At 54.9% G+C, this 20,020-nt stretch overlaps 1 protein-coding gene and 1 pseudogene across 5 annotated transcripts in view; both read left to right on the top strand.

Annotated features, from left to right (window-relative positions):
* The window catches only part of LOC308419637 (nucleophosmin-like), a 506,796-nt pseudogene that overhangs the window by 140,335 nt on the left and 346,441 nt on the right, over positions 1 to 20,020 (top strand). The window lies entirely within an intron of this gene.
* Positions 2,210 to 19,888, top strand: PEAR1 (platelet endothelial aggregation receptor 1). 4 transcript variants are annotated; one of them, XM_080915684.1, is made up of 26 exons: positions 2,274 to 2,322; positions 3,503 to 3,635; positions 8,012 to 8,110; positions 9,225 to 9,293; positions 10,915 to 11,076; positions 11,523 to 11,627; positions 11,913 to 12,013; positions 12,422 to 12,514; positions 12,687 to 12,930; positions 13,369 to 13,489; positions 13,669 to 13,805; positions 13,896 to 14,108; positions 14,357 to 14,531; positions 14,612 to 14,732; positions 15,800 to 15,963; positions 16,061 to 16,163; positions 16,241 to 16,387; positions 16,563 to 16,688; positions 17,343 to 17,471; positions 17,575 to 17,703; positions 17,848 to 18,060; positions 18,191 to 18,279; positions 18,370 to 18,493; positions 18,629 to 18,703; positions 18,791 to 19,036; positions 19,500 to 19,888. In XM_080915684.1, the coding sequence occupies exons 5-26, from the start codon at positions 10,982 to 10,984 to the stop codon at positions 19,649 to 19,651; spliced, it is 3,102 nt and encodes a 1,033-aa protein (XP_080771810.1). In that variant the 5' UTR covers positions 2,274 to 2,322; positions 3,503 to 3,635; positions 8,012 to 8,110; positions 9,225 to 9,293; positions 10,915 to 10,981; the 3' UTR covers positions 19,652 to 19,888. The 4 variants fall into 4 exon arrangements, with proteins under 4 accessions (XP_080771808.1, XP_080771809.1, XP_080771810.1 ...); XM_080915682.1 differs by lacking the exon at positions 3,503 to 3,635 and having other exon boundaries at positions 2,210 to 2,322; XM_080915683.1 differs by lacking the exon at positions 3,503 to 3,635 and having other exon boundaries at positions 2,210 to 2,322; positions 8,012 to 8,132.

The following is a 20,020-nucleotide window of genomic DNA, read 5'->3' as shown; positions in this document are numbered from 1 at the left end:
GCATTTAGTTAACTGTTTGCCTGAGTGTGGGTGGGAAGTTACTCAGTGGAACTTATCAATGTCTACACCACAGGCAATAATGACATTTCTCCTTTAGGAAGTGTTTGCTGTCCACTCTCCCCTGAGAAGGAACAGCATGTCCTGTCCAGTAAACCTCTTTTTGCCGTGGATGCTTCCTGCCCTCCTTCTGCAGGGGGTGTTATAGCTGTCCCCGTTGGGCCAATACTTCACCATTACTAGCTAACTCTCCACACTTCGGCTGGTTTTGTGTTCCTACGTTCACCCCTGTCTGCTGCTATATGAAGCTTTCTTGAGCCATTCTCTGGGAATCCTGGGTCTGGCGTTGGCCAGTGTTCATTCTTCTGGGAGATGTTAAATAAAGTTCGCTTTAATTGGTGATGGGAGGAGGAGGCGGTGGCAGCAGCTTCTCTGATGAAGGCTGGAGGAATCACTACTATTGTAAATGTGGGTATTTAGAAGGCAGTCTGGTGTTACTGTTTAACACAACAGTAGAAGAAACGTCATTTCTGGGCCTCAGGTGTTAAACTTAGCAGGAATGAAATGTGGGCCCTAGGGTAGAATGTAGTCCCAGAAAAAGAGCAGAACATCTGAGCGCAGGTGGAGCCACGTGCATGTCTCATGTTCTCTCTGCATCACATGCTCCCTCATTGGTCACTCTCATGAGAAGGAGCAGGTTATTTCCAAGGCTTCAAAGATGATGGAACTCAGGTCTTGCGCCGCCGACCTTGAGCTGTGTGTTGGTTTTTACTGCCCTCTGCTGGACGTTTACTGGTACCAAAGTCCAACTTGATGTTTCCTTCCCTGAAACATTGTTACACTTGAGCTCAGCTCAGCTTTCTGTCACAGTTGTTAAACAGAACTGCCCCTCTCTCAGCTGGATTAGAATATTAGTAATTATATTAGTTAAGTATTATACACAATATTAGTAAATACTATACACTAATGACTTGGAACCACAATACCCAAGAATCAGTAACTGACAGGATACAGCAATCCTGTTCTTGAATAGCCCAGTCTGTCACCTGCTGTAGTAGAGAACACCCAGTGTCCCGGAAACTTTATGGTGAGGGAAATGATGACGTTTACACAGAAGTTCTAGAAAAAACCTACAGAAAGCAAATCAAAATGTTCATGGGGTTTGGGTTAAGGATGAGAATGGAATCTAAGTCACTATTGTAGCGTAGGGGAGATGAACATTTAAAATACCATGTTTATGTTGCAAGGGAAGGGATATTTATATTACCATGGTATGGCTGCTGTAGGGGTAGGCGACAGGTTTTGGGAGTTGATTCTCACCTTCTACCATGTGGGTCCCTGGGATCAAACTTAGGTCATCAGGTTTGGTGGCAAGTGTGTTTACTCCTCACTACCCCATTCCCTTTCTCAGCCATCTCTCCATCCCCAGAGAGGGACATTTTAAGCCACACTTTCTTTCATTGGGACGAACACATTTGTCTAAACTAATGAAACACCATGCTAAGTGGAGTAAGCTAGGCGTGGACGTCAAAGGCTGAACTGAGGTATAGCCTGACTTCACGATGGTTATCAGGGCCAGGGGATGCAGACCGAGTTTCAGTTTGGGATGAGGAGAAAGCTCTGGAAATTGATAGTAGCAAAGGTTTCGTACATGTGAAATACTTAATGCCAGCGAACTGTATTCTTAACACTTGTTGAAAGGGTAAGTTTTATATTGTGTATATTTTGCCACAATAAAGTTTTGGAACAATATTCATCAAACCAAGTGGGATTATTATTATTATATGTCATCACTCTTAAATAAACGGGTCCCAGTTATTTAGACTTCAACCTAGAGCTTGCAGCATAAGCCAGCTCCCCCGGACTCGTTGTCTTTGTTCTGAACCCTGACTGCGGTAGGTCGCTGAGTGCCCCGGAGCAAGCTGATGGACATCTGCTCAGCTTTTGCTCTGGCCTCTTTATTTAACAGCATCAAGCTTCAACCCAGGCAAAGGTTCCAATGGTCTGACCGCGCGGGCAGGGTGCCCCTCCCCTGCAGGCCGCCAGGAGGCGCCGCCGGGCAGGAAAGAGGGGCGTCGGGTGGACCGCGACGCCGGGAGCCCGGGCTGGTCCGGAGCCTGTCAGGTTGGGCGGCTCTCCCTGTCCACTTCGCAGACAGGCGTGCGGAGGGCTGACCCCACCCGGCCGGGCTCCAGCCTCCCCGCGCGGACTTCCTGCCTGGGCGCGGGCGGAGGCCCACCCCCTTCCTGCCCGCGCAGCTGGCTCTCTGTCGGCCAGTGGGACCGTCGGTGCGCACGCCGTTCGGAGCTGCGAGCTCTGAGGCAGGTGAGTGACCCGCACTGGGCTCTGCAGCCCGGAGATCGCTGGGGGCTGAAACGTGCAGAGAGGAAAAGAGGAGAGTGTGTGTGGAGGGGGGGGGGCGCTGTGTGTGTGTGTGTGTGTGTGTGTGTGTGTGTGTGTGTGTGTGACGCGGTCCGTCTAAGTGGAAAGAGAGAAGAGAAGGGAAAAAGGAGAGTTAAGGGAGAGAGGGAAAACAGATCTAAGTAGAGAGAGCCGCCTAAGTGAAAAGAGAGAAAAGAGGGAGAGAGGGAAACCCATCTAAGTAAAAAAGAAAGCTGCGTAGCTCTGAGGATTAGGAGCGAGGACCGGGAGAGGGAACGGGCCCGGGAGCGTGTTCTCTTCGCCCAGGGGAAGGCAGCCTGCGAGTCTCCTGGATCCCAGTGTACTGTTTGCTAGTTGTAGAACCTTAGTGGTACTGAAGCCCTGAAAAGTAACCCTAAACCTTGTCTTCCTTTTATTCCCCCAATTTCTTCTTTCTGGAGGGACTAACAAAGCGCAGTTGCCTGTCTGTCTCCTCCTGTGACTGAGGGAAAGCATATCTCCCAGAGAAAGACCCTGTTTGGTGTCTGTGGTGTTACCCCTCTATCCCTGCCTGGGGAAGGGATTGGATTTGCAAGTCCTTTCCCATCTTGTAGAAGAGAGATCCGCCACAGGCACCTATAGTGTCTAAATTTTTTTTTGTTGTTGCTTTTGTTTTTCCTGGATGATGTGGGCCCATGGCCAGGTAGATAGGATGGAGCCCAGGAACCCAAGCTCCATCCAGCAAGGCCTCTCTCCCCTCACATCCCTATCCCTAGCCTCTAACTCGTGACTCCCTGTTTTGGACTTTTAGTAGAGCCCGCAGCCCCAGCTGTTGACGGTGACCCCTGGTCCCAGGAGATTGGAACAGCATGTTCTGGTTGAAGTTCCCAGGCTCAGCCAGGCCTCAGCTCTAGGCAGGGCCGGATAAGGGGTCAGTTCTCAACCCCTGCCTATGCTAGGCTTGGGGGTTGGAGACTGCTCTCCAAATCCACCTCCACCCCATAGTACAGTGCCTTACCTGTGTCTGTGTGTGCAGGGGCGAGGTGGGTGTGGGTTGGCCTCCCTCCCACCAGCCTACCCTTTTGCTGGTCTTCCAAAGCTGCCATCTTATCCCCTGCTACCTCCTTTGCCTTTTTCTTTTCAGTGAAGGGTGGGAAGGTTGGCCTCTGCTTCTCCACTCCAACATGCCCTATCAGACGTTCCCAGAAGAGGAAACCCTCTGCAGGCAGCTGCTCCACCAGTGAGAAACCTAGAGAAAGATAGTTGCCACAGTCACTGTACGTCTTCTTTGGGGAAACTTCAGCTTAGTACAGGATAGTGACTCCCGGTAGCTGGGGGGTGGGGGGGGGTGGGAAGCTAGTAGCAAGGCAGGAGGAGAGAGGACAGACAGAAACACAGACTCAGGCCATTGCAGACATACAGACTTGGCAAAACAAGGTCCTGGGGAGAGAACTGTGGATATGGAGATTGAGAACAAAGATCCCAGGTCGAGGAGAAGCCATGGGGTGGAGGGAAGGGCACACAGAATCTAACCTGAGGTCTGGTCTGGACCCCTGCTGCGCTCTGGTAGTATTTATGAAGAATGGGAAATTACCCACTGAGGACATTTCTTCATCTCTGAGATAGCGTAATAGCTAAGAGGAGGAACAGGCTAATCCTCCTGTGTTCCCCTGATGTACATACTTGCACATAGGCTGAGAGAAGCAGCCTGCAAGCAGGACCCCGAGTGTGGGCATGTCCCTGTGTTTGGAAGGATGTGTGGGCCATGATGGGCACTCTCCCAGGCCCCGAGGTGCAGGATGAGGACTCACATCTGGTCTATACCCCCTACCTGGTAGTGAACTCAGAGCCTTGTATTTCTGTACATTCATCCCATTCACCAGCTGGGAACGTGGAGGCCTGAGGCATTCCTGACTCAGGCCAGCATGGCAGAGGGAGAGCCATCTTTCAGTTTGTGCTACTGGTCTTTCTGCACTCTGTCTTTTTTCCTTTCTTCCTCCCTCCCTCCCTCCCTCCTTCCCTCACTCCCTCCCTGCTCCTTCTTCATCCATTTATTTATGTTTGTGAGTAGTGTCACTGTCTTACGACACACCAGAAGAGGGCGTCGGATCCCATTACAGATGGTTGTGAGCCACCACGTGGTTGCTGGGAATTGAACTCAGGACCTCTGTAAGAACAGTCAGTGCTCTTAACCACTGAGCCATCTCTCCAGCCCTCCACCTTTCTTTTTACTAGTCTTGCTGCACCGTGTCCAGGGCTTCGAGAGGCCTGACGGGGAGCAGAAGAAAAGCTGCAGCACTCCATTCTCAGTTCAGGGTATCCACCTGTCCCTGCCACACAACTGCCGTGGGTGTTGGCTGGTGCCAGGCACCCAGGTGTGTGGCGAAGGGCCTTGCCCAAGGCAAGTCTGACATGGGCTAGCACCGTAGTGTAGCACTTGCCAAGCCTGCCCAAGGTCCAGGGTTTCGCTCTCAGCTCTCTCAAGCAAGCCTAGACCAGTGAAAGAGCCCAGTGTGGCCCAGGGATGGTCTGGGAGGAGACTTGGTCTACACCAGTGTTGGCAGGTGTTGCACACTGAGAGCAGTCTGGCTACCACAGAAGGCTCTCCCTCAGCCTCTCCCTAGACAGCCATGTTTTGCTCTCAGCCCCTGGAGTGGCCTAGGTTAGCTCTGCTTGTTCCCAGAGGAGGCACATGGGTACTGCCTTTGACTGGGTCATTTCCTTGTGTTGGTGGGGGGGGGAGGTTGAGGGGAGCATCCCACTTGGAGCCAGCTTCTGAGTGGAGCCAGGGAAAATAGCCAGAGCTTCCCTGGGCCATCGGGGCCCATGACTGTTTAAGCCTAGAGGGCGGGAAGAGGAGGTGAGGCTTGAGTTCCAGAGAGCTTCTTGGTGGGAGTCTGGTCTTTGAAGGCTGGGTGGAACTGGACATTCTGAGGAGGCCTGAGCAGAGGCACAGTGAGAGGCACGTGGGGTCCTTGGCTTCAGTGACTGTCACAAGGGCAGAGATGGCCTTTCCTATAACGGAGGTCCTCAGAAGGTAGAGGCAGGCAGTAGCCAGAGCAGAACTAAACTATGTGAAAAAGAAAAAAAAAAAATTTTTTTGAGACAGCAGCTTACTCTGTAAGTAGCCCAGGATGTCCTGGAATAAATTATCCTATCTCAGTCTCTTGAGTGTTGTGATTGAAGGTAAAAGTCACCTTGCCCTGCTGGAATTGTACTTTCTGAAGGTAATCTCTGGGTGGTGGTAAGGAAGGCAGGCAGGCTAGTGGGGTGGCTACTCTCCAGGCTTGTCCTAGTCTGGTGGCCACACAGACATAGCCCATGGGCAACACATTTAACAAAGACCCTCCTGCCCTGCCTGCTTAGTGAAAAGGGCCACCTCTCCCCAGGTGGCAGTTAGGGCTGGAGCTGGGGCGGAGACTGGCTTGGATTGTGAGTCAGAATCCCTGCTGGTTCTTTATTTCCTGATGAGTAAACAAGGCCTATGGTAGACCCTCTGGCCTCCATTTCCTGAGCCAGCAGCCGGGCCAGCCTCTCACCCCTGCTCTGCTCTGCTGCCCCAGCCTCTAGTCTGCCTCTCTCAGGCTTCCGGCCCCTCCATCCGGCAGACATGCCTGGCATGCCGGAGCCTGGCTTGGCTGGGTGTAGGAGGGGCCCCATGTCTGAGTGTGCTCTTGAAGTTTGTGTAGTGTGAGGTGTCACTGGGTGGGGAAGGCTGGCAGAGCTACTCCTCTGCGGCGAGAATTTGGAGGTCTAGGCTGGGGTCTCACTCCTGGCTGGGAAGGACTATGTGAGCCTGTCTCAAAGGTAAAGGCAGCCTGAGAAAGGGCAGAGAGACAGAAACTAAAAAGCCCACCTCAGAACTGAGCTAAGCTGCACGTGTGTGTGTGTGTGTGTGTGTGTGTGTGTGTGTGTGTGTGTGTTCATATGTCCACCCCTCTTTGGGAGGCAGAAGGGGTGAACATATGAAGGCTCCCATCCATTGGGAGGATGGAGGCTCAGGGGGCTCAAGTGAGATGACCAAGGCCACACAGCTTGTGAGAGGGACAGGACTAGATGCTCTGGACTGAGAGATGGGGTGTGTCAGGGAGCAGGAGTTGCTTACGGAGGTGAGGGAGGACAGAGAATTCACAGATCCTGCTCAGTGAGTGGCTCTAGTGTGAAGATGCGCCTGGCATGCCGCCCACCATTCTGGGGATCAGGTTCTGCTTCTCCTGTCTCCACTTCCTTTCTTCCCTGTCAGCATTTTCAACTCTGTTTATTCCCGGATCATCATCGTGGGGGTTCTTCAGGGAGAGGGAGAGGGAGAGAGAGGACAACTGCAGTTTTTCCTGGCATGAATGATGCTGGGGCGTGCAGGAGGTCCTGTGGATGTTGGGTTCAGCTAATGTGGATGGAGCAGTGTGTGTTACAGTTTGGCCCCAGGCTCCTCGTCTGTGTCACCACATTTAATCTGCACAGTAGTCTCGTGGTAGAGTATGTTACCATTCTCTGGGGCTGGAGTTAGGAGGCCAGAGCACAAGGGTTATCCCATGCAAGACCATTCCTGGGTGGGGTGGGGTGGGGGCTGGGAATCAGCAGCAGTCCCCCGAGTCTTCCTTCCATCCCTCCTCCCATTGTTTGTTGGCTAAGGACCGGCTATCATCGATCAGCTCCCAGAGGCCCCATACTTACATCCTTCTCCCAGAGGCTGGGGTGCAGTCAGGCAGAGGGGGGCTCCTGGAAAGGGAACAGATCAGGGCCCTGTGGGACTTGGAGGCTGAGAGGCAGGAATGTAGCTTGCAGCTTTGCAGGCAGGAAATGGAGCCGGGCCTGGCCGAGAGCCCAGCAATTTGCATGTGGAGGTGGGAGAGAAAAGTTGTTCGTTTTGACTGCCTTCCGTGCAGTTCCCACGCCTCTGATCATGTTCTGAGGTAGCCTCCCTTTCTCTTGTCCAGACTCTGGCCAGCTCCCTGCTCCTATAGCAAAGGCTGTAAAGATACAAGCCCCTGGGTTCCTATTCTCCTTTCAGAAATAGAACTACAGGGAGACCTCTGCTGCTGGCTGGCTTTGGGTTCCTCTTTCAACACCATGGCTAGGGGCCTTGGGCAGGCAGGCTTCTATGCTCTCTGAGTTTGCACCCTTGTCTGTGGCTTGGATGGTTGAGCACCTTCCGAGAAGGGGGCTGAGGGCAGATGGAAGCTTTCAGTGAAGCGGCCTGTGGGAGTCTTGAGCCATCTCAGAATAATTCAGGGTCACATTTTGACTGGATGTGAAGGAAAGTCCTGTGGGGTTTGCATCGAACCAGAAACTTGGTGGGAGATGGGAATTGGGCAGATGGGGTTCAAGAGGGGTCTCCTAAGGCAGGGAGCTGGGAACTAAGGACTAAGCCCCCTGACGGGTGTATAAGCATACAGGCTGGGTGCTATTGGGACAGGAGTCGAGTTGGATTGTCAAGGTTCAGGTGTCGGGCCCCAGCTCTGCAGAAGGAAGCCAGTCTGGATTGTCAAGGTTCAGGTGTCGGGCCCCAGCTCTGCAGAAGGAAGCCAGTCTGGAGGCTTTGGAATCCTCCTCAGGCCCGTGCTTGCTTTTTAGGCTGGGAATGGTCAGGTAAAATTCTCTGCTCTTTGCTAGGACTCCCTTCTTATCTCCCCTTCCTATTGTCCACCCACAGGTCTCTGCTGACCCCATCTTGGCTTCTAGCCCTGGACAGAGCAGCTCAAGACTCCTCCACAATGTAGCCCCACCCTGAAGGCCGTTGGAAGGAGGGAAGGTAGCCCCTAAGCAGAGTTACAGTTAGTAATATCCCATAATACTGTACCCCCCCCCCCCCGCTCTGTGCTGGGTCATCCTGAGACCCCAGCTGAACGATTTTCTCTGGCAGCTGAAGGGGGCAGACCAGCAACTTTTTTTTTTTTATTAAAGAAACATTTATTTATTTTGTGTATGTGAGTACACTACACTGTAGCTGTCTTCAGACACACCAGAAGAGTGTATCAGATCCCATTACAGATAGTCGTGAGCCACCATGTGGTTGCTGGGAATTGAACTCGGGACCTCTGGAAGAACAGTCAATGCTCTTAACCATCTCTCCAGCCCCAGACTAGCAACTCTTGCTGATGCTTCTGGCGGGAGGACGGAGGGGCGGGGGGGGGGGGTGAAACAGTGAAGAACTTTTTACACAGTCACAGCTCAAGCCACTGCCACCCTAACTCAGTCTTCTATTTCTGCTATGGGCTCCATCCACCACAGCACGCTATGGACCCCAGGAACAGACAGGATGGGGGCAGTGAGTCGACCCCCCCCCCAAGGGTGACTCCATAGATGAGCTGCATCCTGGCTGGAGCCCAGGAGTTTGGAAGAACACACTGTGGAAAAGACCCAGAGTAGGGCTGAAGAAATGTGGAGAGCTCCGGGTTCCTTCCATAGCCCTGGCTGTGGAACCCCCTCGGGGGATGCGCTAGGACCAGTTAGAGCCACCCCTGTTGGTGGCCAGTGAGTAGGGGGTAAGGTTGGAGGAGACAGTTTGGGAACCTTGAGAAAGAAACTGACTTTGAAGGGGTAGGAACAGTGTCTGTTTATACACTCGCTGGGTCTGATTGTAGGTACCTCTGACTATGGTGTGGCTCCCTGGACACAGGACTTAGCATTGATCCCTTGACCCCCATCTCCCAAGGCCACAGTGCTAGCCCAGTAGCAAAGCCAGCCAAATGAGACCCGTTCACACTGGAGCAGAGTTGGTGATGGGGGGGTGGGGCTCCTCACGACCATTCTCTATGTAGACCTAGCTGGGCCTCGGACTCAGATATCCACTTGTCTCTGTCTCCTGAATGCTGGGGTCGGCTGGCTTGTGCCACCACCACCCAGCTGAGTTTGCCCCCTTTTAGGATCTAGATCCTGAGCACTGGGATCCCAGGATACCATCTGGCTTCTGAGGCCCATGCTGGCCATGACTGGTGAGTAAGGGAGAGAAGGCTGAGAAGCCTAGAGTCAGCCCAGGTCCTGGAGGAGGGGCGGGGTGCCGGGGCTCTGGTCTGGGCGCGAGGGAGCTGGGGAGAGGTTCACTCTGGGAGGCAGTGGCAGGGAGAGAACCAGGGGGAAATCCAAGTGTTGGGGTTAAAGGTGGGGCTGGACCACAGCAGGGAGTTGGGGTTCAGTTAGGGAGTCTGTGTTGACCTGAGAAGGCGCCCTGTCTGAGCTGGGAGAGTCACGATCTGCCAGAGTATGTGGGTGGGTGGGGGGCTGGGGTGGGGGGCTGGGGTGGGGCTGCAGCAAACATTCCAGAGATACTCAGGGGTGTAAGGGGCTAGTAACTGCGACCTCTCTGAAAAATTACAAGCAGATGTGGGCATCTCTGGAGAGTTGAGCAAGGAGCCCGGGAAAGTTTTAAGAAGCTCCAAGCAGGAAACAGGATCTCAGAGGCAGAGGGGGTGGCCTCTAGCCCTCAGCCTTTCCTGAGCCTTGGGGTTCAGAGAAAAACCCACCCCATCCAGGGCCCTGACTCTCTTCCCACTCTCTGGGTGAGGCCTAGGAGTGGAGCTGGTCAGGGGCCAGTTTCCTAGAACTGGGAGAGAATCACAGAAATTCCCCCTGGGAACACATCAGTGGCTGTGTGGCCGCTCAGCTGCAGCCCCACATATGCAGCCCCCATAGCCGAGCCCTGTACTTCATCGGAGTAGCTTTGGCTACTGTCTGCCTTCATACAGCAATGGAAGCTGGCTCTCAGTGGCATCTGATACTGAACTGTCCACTGGAAAGTTCTCTTGGACTGAGCCCAGCTTGGCTTCCCTTAGAACTCCTTCATTGGTCCCAGCTTTACAATGTGGTATCCTAAATATTTGCTGGGGTGGGGGGTGCTCAGGGGACAAGAGAAGTTGATGTGTAGTGTTAGGAGACTCCTAAGAGAGATGAACATGGTGCCTGTGTGTGTGTGTGAGAGAGAGAGATGTGTGATAATGAAAGCTGGGGTCAGTATGTCAGCAAACTGAGCTGAGACCTGGAGCCACAGAAGTGCTAGGAGCACTGTTCTGGGGAACTGGAGCACTGTTCTGGGGAACTGGAGCACTGTTCTGGGGAACCTGGAGCACTGTTCTGGCAAAACTGGAGCACTGTTCTGGGGGAACTGGAGCACTGTTCTGGAGGAACTGGAGTACCTTTCTGGAGAACCTGGAGCACTGTTCTGGAGAACCTGGAGCACTGTTCTGGAGAACCTAGAGCACTGTTCTGGGGAACCTGGAGCACTGTTTTGGGGGAACTGGAGCACTGTTCTGGGGGAACTGGAGCACTGTTCTGGGGAAGCTGGAGCACTGTTCTGGGGAACCTGGAGCACTGTTCTGGGGAAGCTGGAGCACTGTTCTGGGGAACCTGGAGCACTGTTCTGGGGAACCTGGAGCACTGTTCTGGGGGAACTGGAGCACTGTTCTGGGGGAACTGGAGCACTGTTCTGGGGAACTGGAGCACTGTTCTGGGGAACTGGAGCACTGTTCTGGGGGAACTGGAGTGGTACTACATGGACCAGAGGACTAGGGAGGCAGTGGGCTGGCTTCTCCAGCATGCTTCCTGCTTGAATCTTTGCAGACGTGTTCTTCCGGCTTCTGGCTGCAGTGCTGTTCCGTTGCTGTGTGCCCTATTGCAGGCCTCTGCAATGCCACTTTGTCCCCTCCTCCTCCTGGCCCTAGGCCTGCGTCTGGCTGGAACACTCAACTCTAATGATCCCAATGTCTGTACCTTCTGGGAAAGGTGAGAAGGGCCCAAGCTTGATGCTTGTCCCACAGGGTGGCTCCTCCTAGGAATCGGTTTCTGATCTCATTGTACCTTCTGTGGTGTTTGATTTTCCCCACCTCTGCCCTTGTCTCATATCTGTCCTGTCAGACGAGGATTGCTCCCCATCTTTGTCCCTGGGTTCATCCTGTGGGAGGGAGCCATTCCTTGTAGATGAAGCAGAGGGGCTGGCTGCAGGAAGGTAGGAAGTGTGCATGTGTGTGTCTACGTCCAAGTGTGTGTGTAAGGCTTTGGCCCTTAGGATGAGAAACAGCTGTTATCCAAGTCTTAGAACATTCCAGGTCTAGAAGCCTTCAGACAAGACAGGTAGGGAGCAGGAGGAGGAAGCCCAGCTACTCGGGCTTTCTGCTGCACATGCTATCTCCAATCTCAGGCTGTCCTGTCCCTGACCTGTTCTCCTACAGCTTCACCACAACCACTAAGGAGTCCCACCTGCGCCCCTTCAGCCTGCTCCCAGCCGAGTCCTGTGACAGGCCCTGGGAAGACCCCCACGCCTGCGCTCAGCCTACGTGAGTGCTTTATCCTTCTATGGGCCGGGAGCTGGTTAAGCCCCAGCCTCTCTTAGAACCTTTGGCACTTCAGAGGACATTCCGACCTCAAGGCATTCACCTGTCCACAGTGGGCACCCATGTGGCCTGTGAAGGTGTGTCTGGTTCACTGTGTGGCTGATTTGGGGCAGGGAGGGAAACTTAACCCCTGACTTCCTTCTGTGCCTCACTGAGGTTTGAGGGGGTGCACAGGGCAGGCAGGGCCTCAGCTCAGAGCACTGATGGCCACCTCCTGGGCCGTTGCAGGGTTGTCTACCGGACTGTGTACCGTCAGGTAGTGAAGATGGACTCCCGTCCACGTCTGCAGTGCTGTGGGGGTTACTACGAGAGCAATGGAGCCTGTGTCCGTGAGTCCTGAGCTGGGCTGGGGTAGGAATGGAATGGGAAGAGCCCCGCCCATCTGAATCTTTCCCTGCCCTAGTGAGGAGTGCCGTGGTGGGGTGCAGCTGTCTGCTCATTTAGTTCCCCTTTGACTAGTAGCTGGGGTTGGGGTGACAGGGCTGAAGAGGGGCTGAAAATGGGAGCTGGGCTAGCTATGGTCTTTAGAAGTATTCACAGAAAGGGGGTCAGGCAGTCTGGACTCCTGGGGGTCCTACCCAGTGTAACCCTGAGATGCTCCCCAAGTCTTTATTTCAGAACAGAACTGGTGCTTGGGAGCTGCAGGGCCCCGGATGGGAGGAAATTGCTCTGGCTTTATAGGTTAAAAGCAGGAAGGCAGGTGGAGGTATTTTCTCATCCGTTTTGTCTCTGGCCAGCACTCTGTGCCCAGGAGTGTGTCCATGGTCGCTGCGTGGCTCCTAACCGGTGCCAGTGTGCACCAGGTTGGCGGGGTGACGACTGTTCCAGTGGTAAGTTGCCAGTGACTCTGGGATGGGTTTTAAGGGTGCCCATTGCTGCCAGCTGCCTGTTCTGGAGCCGTGGTAGAGGGATGGGTATGTGGGCTGTGAGACTAGATCTCCCTAGAAGCTGGGGGGGGGGCTCTAAGTCCCTGGTGACTCCCTTCCATTTTCTGATCCACAGAGTGTGCCCCAGGAATGTGGGGACCGCATTGTGACCATCTCTGCCACTGTGGCAACGGCAGTTCCTGTGATCCCAAGAGTGGGGCATGTTTTTGCCCCCCTGGCCTGCAGCCCCCCAACTGCCTTCAGTCCTGCCCTGCTGGCCACTATGGCCCTGCCTGTCAGTTTGGTTGCCACTGCCACGGGGCATCCTGTGACCCCCAGGATGGAGCCTGCTTCTGCGCCCCGGGGACAACAGGACCCAGGTGTGTGATGAGGTCATAGACATAGGACCATACATGAGGCAATGAAGGAGTTGAGAGACCGAGGTCTTAGTTCAGCCCTGCTGGGTACCAGCCAAGCAGCCTTGAGCAGCCATCAATTCCTTGTGAACGACTCCCTAGGCCAGCTGACACTGTCATAGCATTAGAAAGTATGTGGGGGTGGGGATGGGGATAGGGAGAAATGTCACTGAGGCTGAGATGCAGATTTAGGCAGAATCCAGGGGCCATGTGCAGAAAGGGCTGGGGTGTTGAGTTTTCCGGGCGGGAGGAGCTGTTGTAGGAGCAGGTACCAAGAGCAGGTGTCATGAGCAGGTGTCGTGATGCCTGTGACTCCTGTGCAGGTGGCCAGCCCTGGGGAGTAAAGAGGGCCCCCTGAAGTTTCTTCCTCATGACACTCTGACCTCACTCCCTATTCCACAGCTGTAATGTGCCCTGTTCACAGGGCACTGATGGCTTCTTCTGCCCCAGAACCTATCCTTGCCAAAATGGAGGCGTTCCTCAGGGCTCCCAAGGATCCTGCAGCTGCCCACCGGGCTGGATGGTATGATGGGTGGGAATCTGTGTGCATGGGGTTGGGATTCCCAAGAGAACCCTGAGGGTGGCTCTCCACAGGGCTATGGGCCAGTGCTTCCATGGGATAGGATCTCAGGACCCTGGAGAGGTCTGAGGGCCATGAGCCTGTGGTCACCAGAAAGGACTTTTCGCCCTCCTCCCCCACAGGGTGTCATTTGTTCCCTGCCATGCCCAGAGGGTTTCCATGGACCCAACTGTACTCAGGAATGTCGCTGCCACAACGGTGGCCTCTGTGATAGGTTTACTGGGCAGTGCCACTGCGCTCCTGGTTATATTGGGGATCGGTGAGTGTGTGGCCCTGGGGAGCTGGTGTGGACCAGGAGGTGGCGGAACCCCAACCCCGTTTATACAGCTGTACATAACCCGGGACCTAGGTGCCGTGAAGAGTGCCCTGTGGGCCGCTTCGGTCAAGGCTGTGCTGAGATCTGTGACTGTGCTCCTGGCGCCCGTTGCTTTCCTGCCAACGGCGCGTGTCTGTGCGAACATGGCTTCACGGGCGACCGCTGCACTGAGCGCCTCTGTCCAGATGGCCGCTATGGCCTGAGCTGCCAGGAACCCTGCACCTGCGACCCGGAACACAGTCTCAGGTGGGCTGTGGGAAACACGGGCGCGGGAGACCGGTCTTTGGATCCTCCAGAGGGGGGAAAAGCATTAGGGTATATAGCTGAGAAGGGCACCGATGTCACAGAAGGATTGAGGAGGGGTCTGGGAAAGGGACGGGAGCTCTCCTTGCCCATCCTGGCTCTCTAGATCTTCCCAAACTCCTGGCTTTGCGGAGAGTTCCCCCCCCCCCCCAGTCTAGCTTAGACCCCCATGTCCCCTTCTGTGCCCACAGCTGCCACCCGATGCACGGCGAGTGCTCTTGCCAGCCAGGTTGGGCGGGTCTGCACTGCAACGAGAGCTGCCCTCAGGACACGCATGGCCCGGGCTGCCAGGAGCACTGCCTCTGTCTGCACGGCGGGGTCTGCCTGGCCGACAGCGGCCTCTGCCGGTGCGCACCCGGCTACACGGTGAGGCTGTGTCCCACAGCGGGAAAGGAGGTGGGAGACAGACTCTGAGCCGCCCCTCACCCTGCTTTTCCTGCTTTCAGGGACCTCACTGCGCTAACCTATGTCCACCGGACACTTACGGGATCAACTGCTCCTCCCGCTGCTCCTGCGAAAATGCCATTGCCTGCTCTCCCATTGACGGCACGTGCGTCTGCAAGGAAGGTAATGCACTGGGGAGGAGCAGCGCGGAGGGCAGGGTTTGGGGTGGGAGCAGGGGCGTTGAGAGCACCCACAGGGCTGAGCTTTTTAGAGGCGGCCCTGTGGGGACGGATCCAGGCTAGTTTCTGCTAGAAAACTTTCTTGTCCTCTCTCATTGGTTCCTGTCTTGGTTTCCCTCACCCCACTTTTCTCTGTTTTGTGTTTTGTTTGTACTGAGACAGAGTCCTGTTATATAGCCCAGGATAGACTCAGTCTGAGCACCCGTTGCATTTCAGCCCTCTGGAGTGCTAGGATAACACAGAACATCTTTCCTTTCCTTCCTTCTTTTTTTTAAAAAAATTATTTATTTTATGTATACAAAAGCACTGTAGCCATCTTCAGACACACCAGAAGAAGGCATCCAATCCCATATGTCCATGTAGTTGCTGGGAATTGAACTCAGGACCTCTGCAAGAGCAGTCAGTGCTCTTAACCACTGAGCTATCTCTCTAGCCCAGAGAGTACCTTTCTTTAGCTACAAATGTCAGACTTGTCCCTAAAAGGTACGGACCAGAAGTGTCTGTGGTGAGCATTTCTCACCCCCAGTTGTATGGAAACATACCGTGCCAGCGCCAGGGAGGACTTCCAAGGCCCTTCTCTATGGCATGTGGGCAGCTCAGATCCAGTTTATCAATCTTGACAAAGCTTCAAGTCTTCACACAGATGAACCTGGTGGGGCCACTGCTCTGAGCTTGGGTTTGTTGCAAGCCTCCTCCATTCTGTAGGAGAGACAGAGGAGGCTCAGGTGGGGTCAAAGAGATTATGGAAGCTCCGGCAGGGCAGAAGAGACTGGAGGTCCAAGTGAAGTAGAAGAAACAGAAAGCCCAGGTGGGATGGGGGAGACATGGGGTGCTCAGGTTTGGTAGAAGCCATAGGAGGTGGAGGCAGTTGACCACTGCGTCGGTTGGGATCCTTGAATTCAGCCGCTGAGTGTGTTCAGCATCCAGAGTCTGTGTGCTTCTCTCGTGCCCAGCTCACAGCATAAAGCTGGTATACCCAGTGCTCAGCGTATACCTGCTTACCCTTCGCAGGTTGGCAGCGTGGCAACTGCTCTGTGCCCTGTCCCCCTGGCACCTGGGGCTTCGGTTGCAATGCCAGTTGCCAGTGCGCCCATGAGGGAGTCTGCAGCCCCCAAACTGGAGCCTGTACTTGCACCCCTGGGTGGCACGGAGTTCACTGCCAGCTTCCCTGCCCAGTAAGTGATCACAGCCTGCCTGCCTGGGAGAGGGGAGGGCAGGGAAGCACCCCTCAGCTGACTAGCCTTACTCTCCCCTCCTGTTTTGCTCTCCAAGAAGGGACAGTTTGGTGAAGGTTGTGCCAGTGTCTGTGACTGTGACCACTCGGATGACTGTGACCCTGTTCGTGGGCACTGCCGATGTCAGGCTGGATGGACGGGTGAGCATGCTGGGTGGTCTGGGCCCCGGCTATGGAGTTGTACACCGCAGGAGATGACCCTTGGTTGTTTCCCACAGGCACACGCTGCCACTTGCCTTGCCCAGAGGGCTTTTGGGGCGCCAACTGCAGCAACACCTGTACCTGCAGAAATGGTGGTACTTGTGTACCCGAGAACGGCAACTGTGTGTGTGCACCAGGGTTCCGAGGCCCCTCCTGCCAGAGGCGTGAGGCTCACTATAGTCCAGCCCCTCCTGTTAGCAGTCCAGATTTGGGAGCCCCCTTCCACCCTGCGGGTTTGGCCCCTGACCCCTCATCTCCAGGATAGCCAGTCATTCCAGTGGGAAGTGGGTGGGAGGCTGGTCAAGGGCCCCCCCAGTCACCACGCATCCCTTTCCTCAGCCTGCCCGCCTGGTCGCTATGGCAAACGTTGTGTGCTCTGCAAGTGCAACAACCATTCTTCCTGTCACCCGTCGGATGGGACCTGCTCCTGCCTGGCAGGGTGGACGGGCCCTGACTGCTCTGAGTGTACGTAGCAGCTTGTGTGGAGCAGTGTGCCCGCTGCTTGGGTTGCTGCACTCCGGCACCTTTCCTGGCCCTGGGCAGACACCTCCCTTTCTCAGTTACCTGTGCCATAGGGAAGAGCCCGCCTGCCATCACCTTCCGGCTGGGTACCAGTGTTAGTGGGAAGATGTGGCAGTGAAGCAAGTCAGAGGCGAAGATTGTCTGCCCTTCAACATGGGCACCCGGAAATAGCAGGGTGTTTACGGAACAGCAAACCCCCCAAAAGTTTCCTCCTGGAGATATTTTCTCTTTCTTTAAAAAACACTTTAAACTGTTATTCTTTGGAGGTTTCATACACATATGTGTCTTGGTTAAATCCCACTTTCCTTCATACCTTCCAGTGTGTCTTCCTCCCACTTGTCCACTCCTTTTCATGACTGCTGAGTCCAGCCTGTTTGCCGGCATGGGGGTGGGTCCTCCTCCCCAGCATGGCCGCCTTCTTTCTCACGTCCTCTTTATAATGTGTCATCTCCCACATAACTCTATAAGAAGTGACTGGCCATAGGCAGTCATCAGTGTGTAAGTGCCCCTCAGAGCCTTAGAGGCAGCTAGGTTGAAGGCTTCAGAGATACAGAGGGGATGGCCAGGCCTTACCTGACAGCCCCTTGTCTCCTGTAGCATGTCCCCCAGGCCACTGGGGACTCAAATGCTCCCAACTCTGCCAGTGTCATCATGGTGGAACCTGCCACCCCCAGGATGGGAGCTGTGCCTGCACTCCAGGCTGGACCGGACCCAACTGCTTGGAAGGTACCGAGCACTTAACCCTCTGATGTCCACCACAGCCTCATCCAAGAGGACACTGCAGTTTGCTGGCTCCATGACCCCTACTTGCCTCCTTGGCTGTCTTTAGGCTGCCCATCAAGAATGTTTGGTGTCAACTGCTCCCAGCTCTGCCAGTGTGATCCCGGAGAGATGTGCCACCCAGAGACTGGGGCTTGTGTCTGTCCCCCGGGACACAGTGGTGCGCACTGCAAAATGGGTGAGTTCCTTGGCCCCCTGACCCTCATTTCCTCCTAGGCTCTGGGACCCAGGGCCCTCATGCCATCTCTGTCTTCCTGAAAGTGCACTCAAGTTCACTAGCAGAACAAAGGTGCCAGTCTCGGTGCCCACTCCCATCTTACAGGAAGCCAGGAATCCTTCACCATAATGCCCACCTCTCCTGTGACCCATAACTCCCTGGGTGCTGTGATTGGCATTGCAGTGCTGGGGACCCTTGTGGTGGCCCTGATAGCACTGTTCATTGGCTACCGACACTGGCAAAAGGGCAAGGAACATGAGCACTTGGCAGTGGCGTACAGCACCGGGCGACTGGATGGCTCTGATTACGTCATACCAGGTGAGCTGACGTGAGGCTTAAGTGACTGATGGGCAGCGAGCGGGGTGGAAGAATGGAGGGAACAGGGAGAGCAAACGGCTGTTGCCTCTTCCTGTCTCTGAGCTCCGTGGCACCCGTGTTTGTCCTGCAGATGTCTCTCCGAGCTATAGTCACTACTACTCCAATCCTAGCTACCACACGCTGTCTCAGTGTTCTCCGAACCCCCCACCCCCTAACAAGGTCAGTGCATTGCTGGGGTGTGGGGATTGTGCTCTGTGGGTGAGATATACCTCTCAGGAAAGCCTCACCATTTCGTGTGCTCCCCCACAGGTTCCAGGCGGTCAGCTCTTGGTCAGCTCCCAGGCACCTGAGCGGCCAGGCAGGGCCCATGGACGTGATAACCATGCCACACTGCCTGCCGACTGGAAGCACCGGCGGGAGTCCCATGAGAGAGGTAGGTGCTTGGAGGCTGAGGCTGAGGTGAGTGTGTGCTCTTGATCATCTGGATGGGGTCAGGGTGAGGTAAGAGCCTGATTCCAGAGGAGGCTTGGGAAGGCCACAGGCCTGACTTCTACTTACCTTTCCTCAGGTACCAGCCACCTGGACAGAAGCTATAGCTGTAGCTACAGCCACAGGAATGGCCCAGGATCATTCTGTCACAAAGGTATGAGTTCGGGGACAGGGAGGGGAAGGAAGCTGGGTCAAGGAGCCAGGACCTCCAAGGAGCCTGATTTTGTTCTTTGATCCTTAGGCCCCATCTCAGAAGAGGGCCTAGGGGCAAGTGTTATGTCCCTGAACAGTGAGAACCCCTATGCTACCATCCGAGACCTGCCTGGCCTGCCTGGGGAACCCCGAGAAAGCAGCTATGTGGAGATGAAAGGCCCTCCATCAGTGTCTCCTCCCAGGCAGCCTCTTCATCTCCGGGACAGGCAGCAGCGGCCACTGCAGCCACAGAGAGACAGCGGCACCTACGAGCAGCCCAGTCCTCTGAGCCATAGTGAGCCTCCCATACCCCTAGCAGGGGCTACAGGGCACTGGAACCTGGGAAGCAGGGAGAAGGGAGGGGAGAGAAGCCAATAGTGCTGTGATACGGCAAGACAAAGGCCTTTGGGTGGTTTGGTCTCAGAGCAGGCATGATCCTGGGAGAATTGCCCTCCTTCTTTTGAGTCTGTTCCTTCTCTGAAGGTTGAGTATTTGAGATAGTGCTTGAATAGTGCCAGAGAGGGAGAGAGATAGCACCCGGGAAAGTAGAGACTGAGCTGGGAGACAGCGTCTTCACATCGACTGAGGTGGACAGGTAGGGTAGCTGAGCAGAGGGTTTTGCTCAGTCATACATCCTGGTATCTGCCCAGCCAACCCCCACACACTGCCATTCGCTTCTCTATGGGTAGGAAGAGGCCGGAGTAGGAGGAGCCAGGGGAGGCTGAGGAGTCACCTCACCCTGTCCTCTCTGTCTTCAGATGAAGAGTCTGTGGGCTCCATACCTCCTCTTCCCCCGGGCCTGCCTCCTGGCCACTATGACTCACCCAAGAACAGCCATATCCCTGGACACTATGACTTGCCTCCAGTACGGCATCCTCCGTCCCCTCCATCCCGGCTCCAGGACCGCTGAGGAGCCAGCATGATATGGGAGAGTGCCCATGTACCCTCCCTGCCAGGGGCAGGGACTGGACCAGCAGGCCACGGACAGACACACTTGAAGTGAACAGAGATTGATTATGGCTTCCGCCAAGGGAGACACTAGTTGGCAAAGTGTCTAACCCCCGTTTTTTCCCAACCCACTGCGCCTTAAATCCCCCAGGCCCTGTGGACGTAAGCTGGTGGGAAGAATGTTGTTGTATAAGACTGATTTTAGATTGGTTTTTTAAAAACATGTGTTGGGTACCTTTTCTGTGTGTATGCTCAGACAGGCTGTGCATGTCTCTAGTTGGCTTAGAGGGTACCAGGTACAGATTCTGCCTTCTGCACTTCTCAGCTTAAC

This window comes from Micromys minutus (genome assembly GCF_963924665.1).
Source record: "Micromys minutus genome assembly, chromosome: 4".
In the NCBI taxonomy this organism is placed as follows: Eukaryota; Metazoa; Chordata; class Mammalia; order Rodentia; family Muridae; genus Micromys; species Micromys minutus.
This window is presented reverse-complemented; position numbering and strand designations above follow the sequence as displayed.

Excerpts from the sequence above, each read along its gene's own strand:
- PEAR1 (XM_080915682.1), top strand. The coding sequence starts at position 10,982 with ATGCCACTTTGTCCCCTCCTCCTCCTGGCCCTAGGCCTGCGTCTGGCT. Across the intron at positions 17,472-17,574 it reads CGGACCCAACTGCTTGGAAG|GCTGCCCATCAAGAATGTTT; the intron begins GTACCGAGCACT and ends GGCTGTCTTTAG. Across the intron at positions 18,704-18,790 it reads AGGATCATTCTGTCACAAAG|GCCCCATCTCAGAAGAGGGC; the intron begins GTATGAGTTCGG and ends TTTGATCCTTAG.